This window comes from Bos indicus, chromosome 14 (genome assembly GCF_029378745.1).
Source record: "Bos indicus isolate NIAB-ARS_2022 breed Sahiwal x Tharparkar chromosome 14, NIAB-ARS_B.indTharparkar_mat_pri_1.0, whole genome shotgun sequence".
In the NCBI taxonomy this organism is placed as follows: domain Eukaryota; kingdom Metazoa; phylum Chordata; class Mammalia; order Artiodactyla; family Bovidae; genus Bos; species Bos indicus.
The window spans coordinates 70,789,103-70,802,636 of NC_091773.1; the positions used below are offsets into that span (position 1 = coordinate 70,789,103).

The window sequence follows — 13,534 nt, forward strand, 5'->3', positions numbered from 1 at the left end:
CATGCCCAGCCAGTCAAATTTAGCATCACCAATAACTGGATATCCTGACATTATGTGCTCCATGTTATGATACAATGGGCTATACACAGCACCGATGTCAGATTTTCCCAAAAAGATGTTTCACAGAGTCTAATCATAAGAAAAAAATGAGAAAAATGCAGACTCTGGGATGCTCTACAAGAAAGCTGGCCTTGACTCTGCAAGAGTCAATGACCGTAAAAGAAGAAAAAAAGAAAAAAAAAAAGAATCCAAAAAGCAAAAGAGGATAAAGATCTCTGTTCTAAATTAAAGGAGACCAAAGAGATTTAATTTCAATGTGGGATCTTTTGCTGATCCTGGGTCCCTTTGCCAAAAAAAAGTGGGCAGGGATAAAAGACTTGATTGAAACAAGTAGGCATATTTGGATATGAACAGTATATCAAATAATTCTATTAATCTTTTTAGGTGTGATACCAGAAAAATGCCATTTTCCTTAGGAGCTACAAAATATTTAGGAGTAAAATGTTACACAGCTACAACTTATTTTCAAGTGGTTCACAAAAAAATATGAATGTATGTGTTTGTATGCATGTTTACATACACAGAGAGAAAGCAAATTTGGCAAAACATTAATAATTGGTTAAACTAGTAAAAGATACATGCACAGTCATTGTTTTTTTTTTTAACTTTTCTACAATAAAAATTTTTCAACATTAAAGCTGGGAAGGCAAACCAAGATGTAAGCTCATTGTCTTTGGGGAAAGGGAATGTGAAGACACTGACTCAAATATTTGGAAATTCTTTATTGACTGTCTGATATATTACTATAGAGGATTGGCTATTTCTCTTAGAAATTACATAAAACAATAAGATAAACAAAGAAATAGTTATAGATCTGAGTATGTATACGCATGCCCTTCCCAGGTGGTACAGTGGTAAAGAATCCGCCTGCCAATGTGGCAGACACAAGAGCAGTGGGTTCAATTCCTGGGTCAGGAAGATCCCCTGGAGTAAGAAATGGCAACCCAATCCAGTATTCTTGCTTGGAAAATTCCACGAACAGAGGAACCTGGTGGGCTTAAGCCCATGGGGTCTCAAAGAATCAGACACGACTGAGCAACTGAGCACACACTCATACACACGTTTATACATAATGTGTGTAGATATCTTCTAGCTACGTCTGCTAATTAGGGCATACTAAGCATGGTAATCTTTGTTTCTAAATATTATCCTTAAGAGCTTTTTAGAGAAATAGCTGTTTCCAGGACCGAAGCAGGAAAAGTATAAGATGAGCCTGGAAATCTTGTGGTGCCAGACAGGAAATGCTCCAATAAAGATACAGTTATGTCCAAAAGACATAGGAACAAATTCGAAGGGCTTCTAATGGCCAAACCTATGACAATTGGGGAAACAATGAACTGAAGCTCACTTTAGTCCCAAATGAATTACCAAAGGAAGAAAAGCAGAAATATCCTTAACTAGTAGAACAAAAAAACTGAAGCATACTCACAAGCTCTCCATAACGTGCAGTTGAAATCATACGTAGAGGAAAATTCCCTGTGCTGCTCAAACACAATCCCCCTGTCTTCATAAATAAATAAGAAAAAAAAAAAAGGTTTATGTAAGAATATCAGCAATTCAATTTTAAAATATATACATTATCAATGTAATTAGCCTTACTAAAATGTTAGGTTCTGAACATGCACAGGACTTGCTGGTATTAATGAACGCTGGTTCACATCGGACACACCTGTCAATACAACAAAAATTATTTTTAAAATGTTAATGAATTAGCTCTAATTTAATTGAGAGCTTGTCTTTCTAACTTAATAGATTAGAATAGATTCATTCAACTAAGCAATTACTTGCAATAAAGTAAACTTATCAAAAGTATACACTACTCTGTATTATAAGGCAAGGTATAAATAAAATCAATAATATATATAAATATAGTACCTAGAAAATACTAAGTAGATTGCAAATAAAATTTATTATTATATACTATATATTATTGGAGAAGGAAATGGCAACCCACTCCAGTACTCTTGCCTGGAAAATACCATGAACTGAGGAGCCTGGTAGGCTACAGTTCATGGGGTCACAAACAGTCGGACACGACTGAGCGACTTCACTTCACAATATATTATAGATTATGTACAAATTATATAACATCAATAATAAACAAAAATAGCTAAAAATAGCTACCTTTTACTGAGCACTTACTCTATACTACTTAGCTAAAAACTTTAGGTATGTAAAGTATGTTTCTGAGCTGTGGTAACAGCCTATGAAGTGGATGGTATGTCCTGTTTCTGAAGATAAGAACACTGGCTTAACAAACAAAGGTCAAACAACCAGCAAGAGACAGAAACAAGATTTAAATCTTCTTTGCGACCCCACGGACTGTATAATCCATGGAATTCTCCAGACCAGAATACTGGAGTGGGTGGCCTTTCCCTTCACCAGGGGATCATTCCAACCCAGGGATTGAACCCAGGTCCCCACAATGCAGGCAGATTCTCAACCAGCTAAGCCACCAAGGAAGCCCATTTAAATCCTGTTCTGTCTCATTCTTGGACCTCAGCTTCTTTACCTGTTAATGCCTACTTCTAGCCTAAGGAATATGATACAAAAGACACAAATTCTACATAAATATTAATGAAGACAGCACCCAGCATACTGCTTACCTGTTTCCTAAAGCATTTGCTACTGTAAAAGAGTTTTCACTTTCATCACAGAGCTCACAAGTTGCTTGAGACAACAATGTTCCATTAACATTTCTTTCCACTAAACAATTTAGAAACAATAAGATGTAATTCATAATCAATATATAAGCTTCTATACACTTAGTAAAACCCACTTGTAATTATTCCAATTCTCAAAACACCTTGTTAGAACAAAACGTATGTCAACTCCTTACATAAAGTATTGAAAAGTGAAGGCTTCCCCATTCCCACATTAAAAAAAATAATAATACAGAAATTTCTAAATCATCATAATAAATTAATATAGTTTCCTTAAAAAATTTCTTTCCTCTTACCTGCATACTCCTGTCACACTGGCTTTGGGGAAACAAGTATTTTCACAGACTTCTGGTAAGTTTCTCAACTTAAGAGGACTTTTGGTGGTATGTATTATAAATTCACACACTCTATAATACTATAACTTCATTTTTAGATACCTAACCTACAGAGACACTTGACTATGTACATAAGAATATTCATCAAAACATTACTAATTAGAAAACAATCTAAATATTTAAAATAGCAAAAAGTTATAAAATACCACAGAGTGGATTAAAAAGAATGAGGTAGATCTAAATGGTATGATCTTAATCATACCATTAACTGAAAAGAGTATGCTAGAGAACAGTCTTTGCCTATGAAATAGCTACATAAAAAATACCAGTTATATTTCCTGTGGTTACAATGTATACATTAAAAACAGAAAAAAAAAAAAGAGTCTAGAAGGACACATTCTAGAATCTACTTCTCACCTAAAATATGGCCAGTGGGACAGTGGCATTTTCCTTCTGCAGTTAAACCACCAGGGCAAGAAATACAGTTCCAGCCATCTTCAGTAACACCTTTCTAAATTAAAAAAAAAAAAAAAAATTATTTCCCTTTTCTTAATTAACGTTCTCCTTAATTGATCACGTGGGTTTAAAAAGTCATAATAGGGTAAAATTTGTAGGCAATATGTAAATAAATTATATACATATGAGCTACATAAAAATTTCCTGGAAAGACAATTTGTGCTTATATTCAAACATTAAGCTATATATTATAACTATGTACAGACTACTATTAACTACTAAGAACTAAAGGCAATAGTTCTTTGTGATTTTCAATTCAAATGAGCTTTTATTACCATGATTAATGGTAATAAATTATTTTATTAATTATTTTATTAATTTATTATTTTATTTAATAATTAATAAATTATTTTCAATTTACCAAGATAAAATGCAACAAAATTCAACAGTATTGAATCAACAAATAGGTAATTAATAGTTTAGCCTTACCTGTTCTAAAATAATTATTCTAATTTTTAAAAATTCAAATAATTAGCTTTTAGCAATTAAGTTATGACCCAAAATAGATGAATCTTATGGTAGATAAACATACTTAAAGTTGTTTAAATTGAGATCTTTTTTAATCCACTAATAATTTGTACTAGTAAAGATTTGATAAAATATGACATCATCCAAAACTGGACTTACATGATTTAGAAAAAAACCTGGGGTAAAAATATAGTAATTTTATTACAAACATGGATATAAACAAAATAAATAGAAAACAATGGTAATAACAAAACAATGACACAAATTATGCTAAGTTTTGGTTGAAAAGAATGGATATATCAAGAAATGCCCCTGTATTTGTTAATACATTTATACATATAGGACTATTTAAAAATTATGATAGCTTAGCTGTGTGTGTCGGAGAAGGCAATGGCACCCCACTCCAGTACTGTTGCCTGGAAAAGCCCATGGATGGAGGAGCCTGGTGGGCTGCAGTCCATGGGGTCGTGAAGAGTCGGACACAACTGAGCAACTTCACTTTCACTTTTTCACTTTCATGCATTGGAGAAGGAAATGGCAACCCACTCCAGTATTGCCTGGAGAATCCCAGGGACAGGGGAGCCTGGTGGGCTGCCGTCTATGGGGTCGAACAGAGTCGGACACGACTGAAGTGACTTAGCAGCAGCAGCAGCAGTTGCGTGTGTGTGCGTGCTTCGTCATATCTGATTCTTTATGATTCAATGGACTGTAGTCCGCCAGGCTCCTCCATCCATGGGATTTTCCAGGCAACAATACTGGAGAGGGTTTCCATTTCTTACTCCAGGGGATCCTCCCAACCCAGGGACAGAAACTGCATCTCCTGTGTCTCCTGTATTGTAGGTGGATTCTTTACCACTTGAGCCATCAGGGAAGCCCCACAAGCTTAGTGACATCACTGAAAAATTAGTCTGCTTTGGCACCATTTCATATTAGTAGTTTTGCTCATCATAATTCAGCTAGGGTTAATATTTCTAAAAACATCAAGTATGAAAATGATCATCAAACCTATAAGTACTAGTCATAAACCAGGACAAATGGGTAAATACTAAATTCCCAAATTAAATTTTTTTAAATACAATAAAGAGAAGAGGTAATACTGCATTTTGAAAAAAAGAGAAGAAATATTACTATGAAAGTTAGAACTGCCACACTAAGACTCTTAATTATTCAAAATGATTGGAAGATACATTTCTGTTAATCAAGAATCATATATAGTAACTATTGATACATTAATTTTCCAAAAATTATGATATAATGAAATGATTAATAAAACAGCATCAGATATTTAATTTAGTGATGAAATTGGCATTTGATGAACTTATCACTCAGCTATCATTATGAACATGAATCATTACGTAAAACTGTTGACATAGTAAGTCTAAGACACTGAACTTACTCTATATATCATTCATTCATCTATTTCCCTTTATAAAGTAGTTTCTCTATGAAATAGAAATAAACAAATTATCATGGCTTTTTTTTTAATTTCAGATTTTAAAAATACCTTTCTATTTTCTCCAAGTATAGAAAATTTCACTGATTTCCCAAGATTTACTCTAGTAAAAACAAAGCTGGCTTAGTAATTTTAACATCTGTGGGAAAATATATGAGTACAGCATTAAATTACAGTTTAAAAAATAATGATATTTGCTATTTTTTACAGTAAGATTTTCTAAAAAAATAAATACTCCATACCATGTGTTCTGGGCACTTTTTACAAGTAATATCGGGTCCTCCATTATTAGAAATCATCTGAAATCCTGGTAGACACACACATGAAGTTCCTAAAAAGAAGAGCCAATTTTTACCTTGATAAATGAAATTCCAAGATAGGAAAATTTTAATAACTCTTAAGATCTTGAGAAGCAGCAGCTAAGAGCAAGACAGTGGAGTCAGTACTGCCTGGGTTCTAATCTTGATTCTGCTGCTTAGTTTTGTGACCCTGAACAAGGAACTGTTCTTTGCCTTGGCTTCCAATTAGGAACAGTACGTACCTTGTGGGGTTAATATGAGTACTAAATTAGTCATTATTAGCGTATAAAAAGTGTTATATTTACATCTTACAATGTGTCTGGCATACAGTAGGTATTGTGTTTGCTGTAATTTTAAGTGCAAGCATAAATAAATTATTAAATTATAAATATTAAACTAATAACCAAACTACTGACTAACCGCTATGGGAGATTTTACATGTCTATTTCACCCAACCATACACATATACTTACTGAATTCAAATTCTGTCAACACAAAATCTTATTAGGAAAGTTATCTTGATTCAAATAAATCACTGTTTTCCTCTGGAAAGATTAAAACAAACTGTATAAGATAGTGAATATTCAACTTGCTGGCTAGGTAAGGACAGCATTCTCTAAGAAGGCATTAAGTGGATACTTAATAGGAATCCATGTAGTAGAATGCTTATGATAACAGGGTGCATGACTATGAACCTTACATTTTATAGAATGAGTCTGGGAAATGCTTTCTTCTTACTTCCTCACCTGAGAAGCCTGACTTGTCCTACACAATGACTTAAAGACAAATCAAATTTCAAGATGGAAGAAAGTTAATACCATGGGTGACCAAATTGAGATTAAAAACATCCTAGACTTTAGAATATGGGCAAAGTCTTATCCTGAGCAGTTTCAAAGGACAACTAGGACCAATGATGAACATCTCAAGAAAAAAAAAAGTTTAATATAAAGAGACTTTGGAGGGAATTAGTAATATTCAGCAATGAAAGGGCTAAGTCCTAAGGAAATCTATACTATTATGGACATTTTGTATAGTGGAAATACAGAGATCGAGAAAGAGGGCAAAGAGATATAGGAGTTCTTCCTGTCTCCAATTTACAGGACAAAGAAGACTTGACCTCATCTGGACTTTCATTTTTTAATCCATAAATTGAGAAGGCTGGACCATAAATGGTTAAGGTCCCTTCCAGCTCTATATTTCTAGATTTGAGAAGATTTTTTAAAAAAACTACCGAAGTTTACAAGCGCTAATTTGCATTCCTTCCCAAACAGGTCCTGTCACCTGCTCTTAGCACCTCAGACCGTCGTGGTGGTTGTTCAGTCGCTCAGTCGTGTCCGACTCTCTGCGACCCCAAAGATTACTTCTTTTCGCTTTCTTAGTCAGCTTTCCACGGGCCTCCCTAAAGCCCTCCTGATGAGGAGGAGGGGACTGGAGCCAAGAAATTCATTACGAGGCCTCGCGGGTGGCTGACTCAAGGTTTCCCCAACCTCCTTCGTTGTGTGTTTAAGCCTCAATCCTCCAAGGAGACCCTCCTCTCAGGCGTTGGCAGTTAACCTTTCTGAAACATTCTTTCCGCAGGGGCGGGGGATGTTTCAGCGACGCCGGGATCAAGGCGGGACTGCTCCTTTGGCCAGGGCCCGTCCCGAGACGTCTCACCTCGGGCATCCTGCCTCTGATTGGAGCCACACGCCACACAGGAGAGCGCCGAGATATCGAAGTACTGGTTGTGGCCGCACGTCTCCGGCTGCCGGAAAGAGAAAAAGAAGGTCTGAGCTTGTGAGACGCGAGGGAGGACCAGCAAGAGGAACAGAGTCACACTCGCAGACGACAGGGTGGACCCAGCGGCCATCGCAACCACAGCCCCGCGGCCTCCCGTCGCCATGGTGCAGACGCCAGCGGCCAGGCCGTCTCCCGCGGCCCGTCAGCCTCAGCGGCGACTCTGCAGAGCTGATTGGATCGCGGCGCCCCGGTGTTCCGGAAATGTCGGCCTGCTTCGCCTGGTTGCTAGGTTACGAAAAGCCGCGGGAATCTGGCGATCTGGGAAAGGATGGGATCGGTTCACTTCAGTTCTGTCGCTCGGTCGTGTCCGACTCTTTGCCATCCCATGGACTGCATCACACCAGGCCTCCCTGTCCATCACCAACTCCCGGAGTTTACCCAAACTCATGTCAATTGAGTCGGTGATGCCATCCAACCAATCTCATCCTTTGTCGTCCCCTTCTCCCGCCTTCAATCATTCCCAGCATCAGGGTCTTTTCCAATGAGTCAGTTCTTCACATCAGGTGGCTGCTTCAGCACCAGCCCTTCCATTGAATATTCAGGACTGATTTCCTTTAGGATGGACTGGTTGGATCTCCTTGCAGTCCAAGGGACTCGCAAGAGTCTTCTCCAACACCCAAATTCAAAAGCATCAATTAGAGGCAAGCTAACCCTGTAGCCTGGCAGCCACGACCAGACTTCAGACTATGAATTGACCCGTTTGCGGGATGTGAAATCAATTTCAGAAGTCGCGAAATCGGTAACCGCAGCCAAGAAAATATCTGATTTTATCACACAAATTAAAAGTTTTTTTCATTAAGTCGTTAAATGATATTTACAACAAAACTTATGGTCATTTTCATGTTAAAGGACACAGCCCAATAATGTATTTGTCAAGATAAACTTGTCCAAAAAGTAGGGGAAAAAACCACAGATTTGAAATATGTAAAGGCAATGCCAAAGAATGCTCAAACTACCGCACAATTGCACTCATCTCACACGCTAGTAAAGTAATGCTCAAAATTCTCCAAGCCAGGCTTCAGCAATATGTGAACCGTGAACTTCCTGATGTTCAAGCTGGTTTTAGAAAAGGCAGAGGAACCAGAGATCAAATTGCCAACATCCACTGGATCATGGAAAAAGCAAGAGAGTTCCAGAAAAACATCTATTTCTGCTTTATTGACTATGCCAAAGCCTTTGACTGTGTGGATCACAATAAATTGTGGAAAATTCTGAAAGAGATGGGAATACCAGACCACCTGATCTGCCTCTTGAGAAATTTGTATGCATGTCAGGAAGCAACAGTTAGAACTGGACATGGAACAACAGACTGGTTCCAAATAGGAAAAGGAGTACCTCAAGGCTATATATTGTCACCCTGTTTATTTAACTTATATGCAGAGTACATCATGAGAAACGCTGGACTGGAAGAAACACAAGCTGGAATCAAGATTGCTGGGAGAAATATCAATCATCTCAGATATGCAGATGACACCACCCTTATGGCAGAAAGTGAAGAGGAACTAAAAAGCCTCTTGATGAAAGTGAAAGAGGAAACTGAAAAAGTTGAAGCGCTTAAAGCTCAACATTCAGAAAATGAAGATCATGGCATCCAGTCCCATCACTTCATGGGAAATAGATGGGGAAACAGTGGAAACAGTGTCAGACTTTATTTTTCTGGGCTCCAAAATCACTGCAGATAGTGACTGCAGCCATGAAATTAGAAGATGCTTACTCCTTGGAAGGAAAGTTATGACCAACCTAGATAGCATATTCAAAAGCAGAGACATTACTTTGCCAACAAAGGTCTGTCTAGTCAAGGCTATGGTTTTTCCTGTGGTCATGTATGGATGTGAGAGTTGGACTGTGAAGAAGGCTGAGGGCCGAAGAATTGATGCTTTTGAACTGTGGTGTTGGAGAAGACTCTTGAGAGTCCCTTGGACTGCAAGGAGATCCAACCAGTCCATTCTGAAGGAGATCAGCCCTGGGATTTCTTTGGAAGGAATGATGCTAAAGCTGAAACTCCAGTACTTTGGCCACCTCATGTGAAGAGTTGACTCATTGGAAAAGACTCTGATGCTGGGAGGGATTGGGGGCAGGAGGAGAAGGGGATGACAGAGGATGAGATGGCTGGATGGCATCACTGACTCGATGGACGTGGGTCTGGGTGAACTCTGGGAGCTGGTGATGGACAGGGAGGCCTGGCGTGCTGTGATTCATGGGGTCGCAAAGAGTCGGACACGACTGAGCGACTGAACTGAACTGAACTGAACTGAATGTTGGACAATTGGCTCAAGCACTGAAAAAGAGGGCTTCCCTGGTGGCTTAGATGGTAAAGAATCTGCGTGCAATGTAGGAGACCGGGGTTCAATCCCTGGATCAGGAAGATCCCCTATAGAAGGAAATGAAACCCACTCCAGTACTCTTGCCAGGAAAATCCCATGAACAGAGGAGTCTGGTGGGCTACACTCCATGGGATCGCAGAGTGGGACACAACTGAGTGACTTTCACTTCACTGAAAAAAGATCTTTCCTGACAGACCTTTTTTTTGTGTTTCTATGTTCTTTGTTTTGAGCATAGAAATCATGTTTATAAAATGAGATCTTTAGTCCAGTTGTAAATAAAGAAGGAATCTATTTTTTAAGTCAAATATGCACATACATGATTGATGTCTTTCAAAATGGGCACTCTTAGAGGCTGTTGGGCCCCAAAATTTTAGAATTAACTTCAAAGCCAGTTTCTGGGTCATAAAAAGAAAAAGCTGTTTCTCAATATTTAAATTTCATTTCTGCTTTTGTTGTATTCTGTTTGTTTTATTTTGTCCTTCCTCCCCAATAAAACTGACATATTTTGAAACCACCTTATTCATCAGTATACCTTGAAATGACTTTCAGATTTTCCAAAAAACCACAAACTTTGTAATGAAAATGATGACTTATTACTATTAAGGAGAATACACACACACACACATAATATTCTCAGTACCTGTGGGAAAATATGTCTAAGAAATTTAGATAAATTTATTAACCATATTTAGGCTTAGTATTTGTCATGTTACCATCTGCAAAAGACCAACATTCATTCTGTCACTAATATTTACGACAGAAAGAGGTGTATGTTCTGAAAACTCTTCCTTAAATAGGCATTATAAAAAATGTTTTTGAGTAATTAACATGTTGTTAGAGTCTATAATTTGAAGTAGAAGTTACTTATCTGAAATAATTTTTGAAAAACATATGACTGTACAAATGTTAAAAGGAGCTCAGAAAGGGTATGGTTAGAATAGTTGAGATTAATCTACAAAAGCTTCTTATGGGTGAATTTTAACTCGTCTTTTTTAATGCTCTGTGAGAGGCTTCAGGGTGGTGATATTTACTCACTGTCTACTATATAATTGAAGCAATAAAAGAGCAGGTTATTTGTGTTCCACACTGTGCACTATGCTAGGCACTTGGCAGCATTAACATTAACTCTTCATAATAACCTTTTGCAGGAATATTATCCCCCCTTTTTTGGATACCTTATAATCAAAGAAACTGAAGATTGAAAAAGTTACATTTTAGGAAGTGGTGAAACCAAACTTTATCTCCATCTGTCCAACTCCAAAACCTGTTATCTTTTCAATCTACTAAGTGGCTTCTTTGTGGAATAGTTAGAGAAAAAAATCTGGCATATTGTATATGTAGGACAAACCTGTTGTCTTTAGTTAACAAGATGATACCGCCATTTTACACCACAGGCAGGGGAAATATGGTTGTCTAAGACCTTTGGGCATTTCACCTAAAAAACATCTTTCCCAAAGAGCTAAATAGAGAGTTTATTTGTAGCAGAAGTATTCAAAATAGATGTAGTTAAATTTGAAATAACTGTGGATACTCTGGGTTCATCTTTATGAACTGCCTAAAAGGATAACAGAAAGACTGTTAGCTAAAACCATGAAGCATAAATTGGGACTGTATCATTAGGAATATTTTCACTGCAAGTAATAGCAAATCACATAGTTTAAGCCAGTTCACAATGGCTTAACAAAAGCAAACATGAAAATTCTGACATAGAGGCTGCTGGTGTTTATTCAACGATATCAGATGGTCATCTCTGCAGTTCTCTTGGTTTTTCTCTCCTAGTTGCCATGTGATTGCCTTATGCCAGAAATCAACATTCAGATTTAAGACAAGAAGAAGGAAAGTTACTGAATCAGAGATGTTTTCTCTGTCTCTTTAGTCAGGAAAGCCAGTGTTTTCTGAATGCCAGATGTTATGCTAAAGTTACACTTCTTACATGCATCATTTCAATCTTTTATGAATAAGTAATAATCTCCATTTATCAGGCTTAAGACATGCCCAATATCACCCAGCTAAGAAGTTAAAGAGTTATAGATAGAAGTGGATGAGAAGAAGAACATGGTTTAAATAAGCTTAGGAAGAACTTTACCCCCCTAAAGTGAAAGGGTGAATTCAAACACACTTGCAATTGCTCACTGAACATCTATAATGAGATAGGCACTGCAACATGCCTTACCAAGATTATCATCCACTCAACAACCTTATGAAACCTATACCGTTATTCTCATCTCTTCTTATAGAAGATTAATGGAGCAACAAGGAGATTTTTCAAACTTACCAAAATACAAAGATTTCAATCTACAGAGGTAACTTTAAATTATGGCGGTTTAACTCTCAGGGCTCCTTAATCACAATGCTGTGTGTCCTAACAATATAAATGCTACAGAAAGGCAAGGGGCTGAGGATGGAGAAAAAGTCTTTGGATTTGGCAATTAGGGGATCATTAGTTATCCTTTACAGCACAGCTTTATTACAGTGATAAGGGTAGAAGTAAGTCACAGAGCAGTATTAAGAGTAACCAACAGATGTAGATTATTTTGACAATGAAAGGAAAGCAAAAGAAGGGACTGAGCTAAAACAATTTAAATTTTTTCTTAGGATAAGAATATGTCTATAAGTGGAGAGGAAAGTAAAGGAGTAGTAGAAGAGAGATTCAAAATAAAGAAGGAATAATTGACTCTCTTGAGCTTCTGGGAAGTGGTCAAAGACTTAGATGTAAGACTGGGAGAAGGATCACGTAATCGGAAGAGAGTCATTCTTTCTCAGACTAGAAGAAAAGAGAAAGGTGAGTGAAGCCATCCAGAAATCTGGGACTAAGGATTAGAGAAGTTGAGTAAGATCAGTTTTCTAAGTAAAGAACATAGGTAAAAGTAAGAAATTCTTTGAAAAGATAGAGTAGACAATTGGAAGGGAAATCATCTAGAGTTGAAAGTTGGCAGCAACTCTAGATCTTACCTACAAAGCTGAATCATGTAGGAGTGGGAGCAGATAGAGGGTAGGTTAGGAAGGTTCTAGGGTCAAAATGAATAGTTTACGGAGAAGATGAGTGTAGTTTGATTATGTTGAGCAAGTTGCCTACTCGGGTACAGAGGTATAACAAAAATGCGTGTGATGGTCTCGGGCTTGATGAAGAGTTTGGAACCAGAAATGAAAATCATTTTGAGTATCCCAAAGACTATTGTGTATTTGAATCCTTAAACAGAGTTAAGAGAGGCAGAATCGCGAGGGAAGAGAGCCTGAGGTGAGAAGTCAGAAGGCAGCTCTTCTTTGGTGGAGAATTTTCCAAACATATGTTGAGCACTTCTCGGATCCCTGAGTCAGGAAGATCTCCTGGAGGAGGAAATAGCTACTAACTCCAGTATATTTGCCTAGAAAAATTCTATGGACAGAGGAGCCTGGTGGGCTACAGTCCACAGGGTCACATAGAGTCTGGACACAACCAAGTGACTGAGTGTACACATACATGAGTAGATACTTGTTGGGGACAAGAGCTATCCCTGGTGCTTTCGCTCAGCGGCTTCATAATCTTGTAGAGAAGCAGACACAGAAACAATTACTTTCAAACAAATGCTGTCTTTGAGACTGTGCAACTGGCAGATGTTATTACCCCTGCCTTACTGGGCAGGAGGGAGATCAGTGA

The 13,534-nt window shown here is 37.6% G+C and overlaps 2 protein-coding genes across 8 annotated transcripts in view; one reads left to right on the forward strand and one right to left on the reverse strand.

The window, feature by feature from the left end:
- The window catches only part of TMEM67 (transmembrane protein 67), a 46,066-nt gene extending 38,344 nt beyond the window's left edge, over positions 1-7,722 (reverse strand). For 4 of the 7 annotated variants that reach the window (XM_070802911.1, XM_070802910.1, XM_070802906.1 and 1 more), the window contains exons 1-6: positions 7,451-7,721; positions 5,738-5,826; positions 3,476-3,569; positions 2,667-2,766; positions 1,660-1,729; positions 1,490-1,564 (exon numbers count right to left, since the gene is read on the reverse strand). In XM_070802911.1, the coding sequence (XP_070659012.1) occupies positions 1,490-1,564; positions 1,660-1,729; positions 2,667-2,766; positions 3,476-3,569; positions 5,738-5,826; positions 7,451-7,676 (654 nt within the window). In that variant the 5' untranslated portion in view covers positions 7,677-7,721. Of the gene's footprint in view, positions 1-1,489; positions 1,565-1,659; positions 1,730-2,666; positions 2,767-3,475; positions 3,570-5,737; positions 5,827-7,450 lie in introns of all 7 variants that reach the window. The other 3 variants (XM_070802909.1, XM_070802907.1, XM_070802908.1) reach the window with 1 other exon arrangement.
- LOC139186829 (uncharacterized) overlaps positions 7,675-13,534 on the forward strand; it is a 41,494-nt gene continuing 35,634 nt past the window's right edge. The window contains exon 1 of the mRNA XM_070802174.1: positions 7,675-7,794. Within this exon, the coding sequence (XP_070658275.1) occupies positions 7,675-7,794 (120 nt within the window). The remainder of the gene's footprint in view (positions 7,795-13,534) is intronic.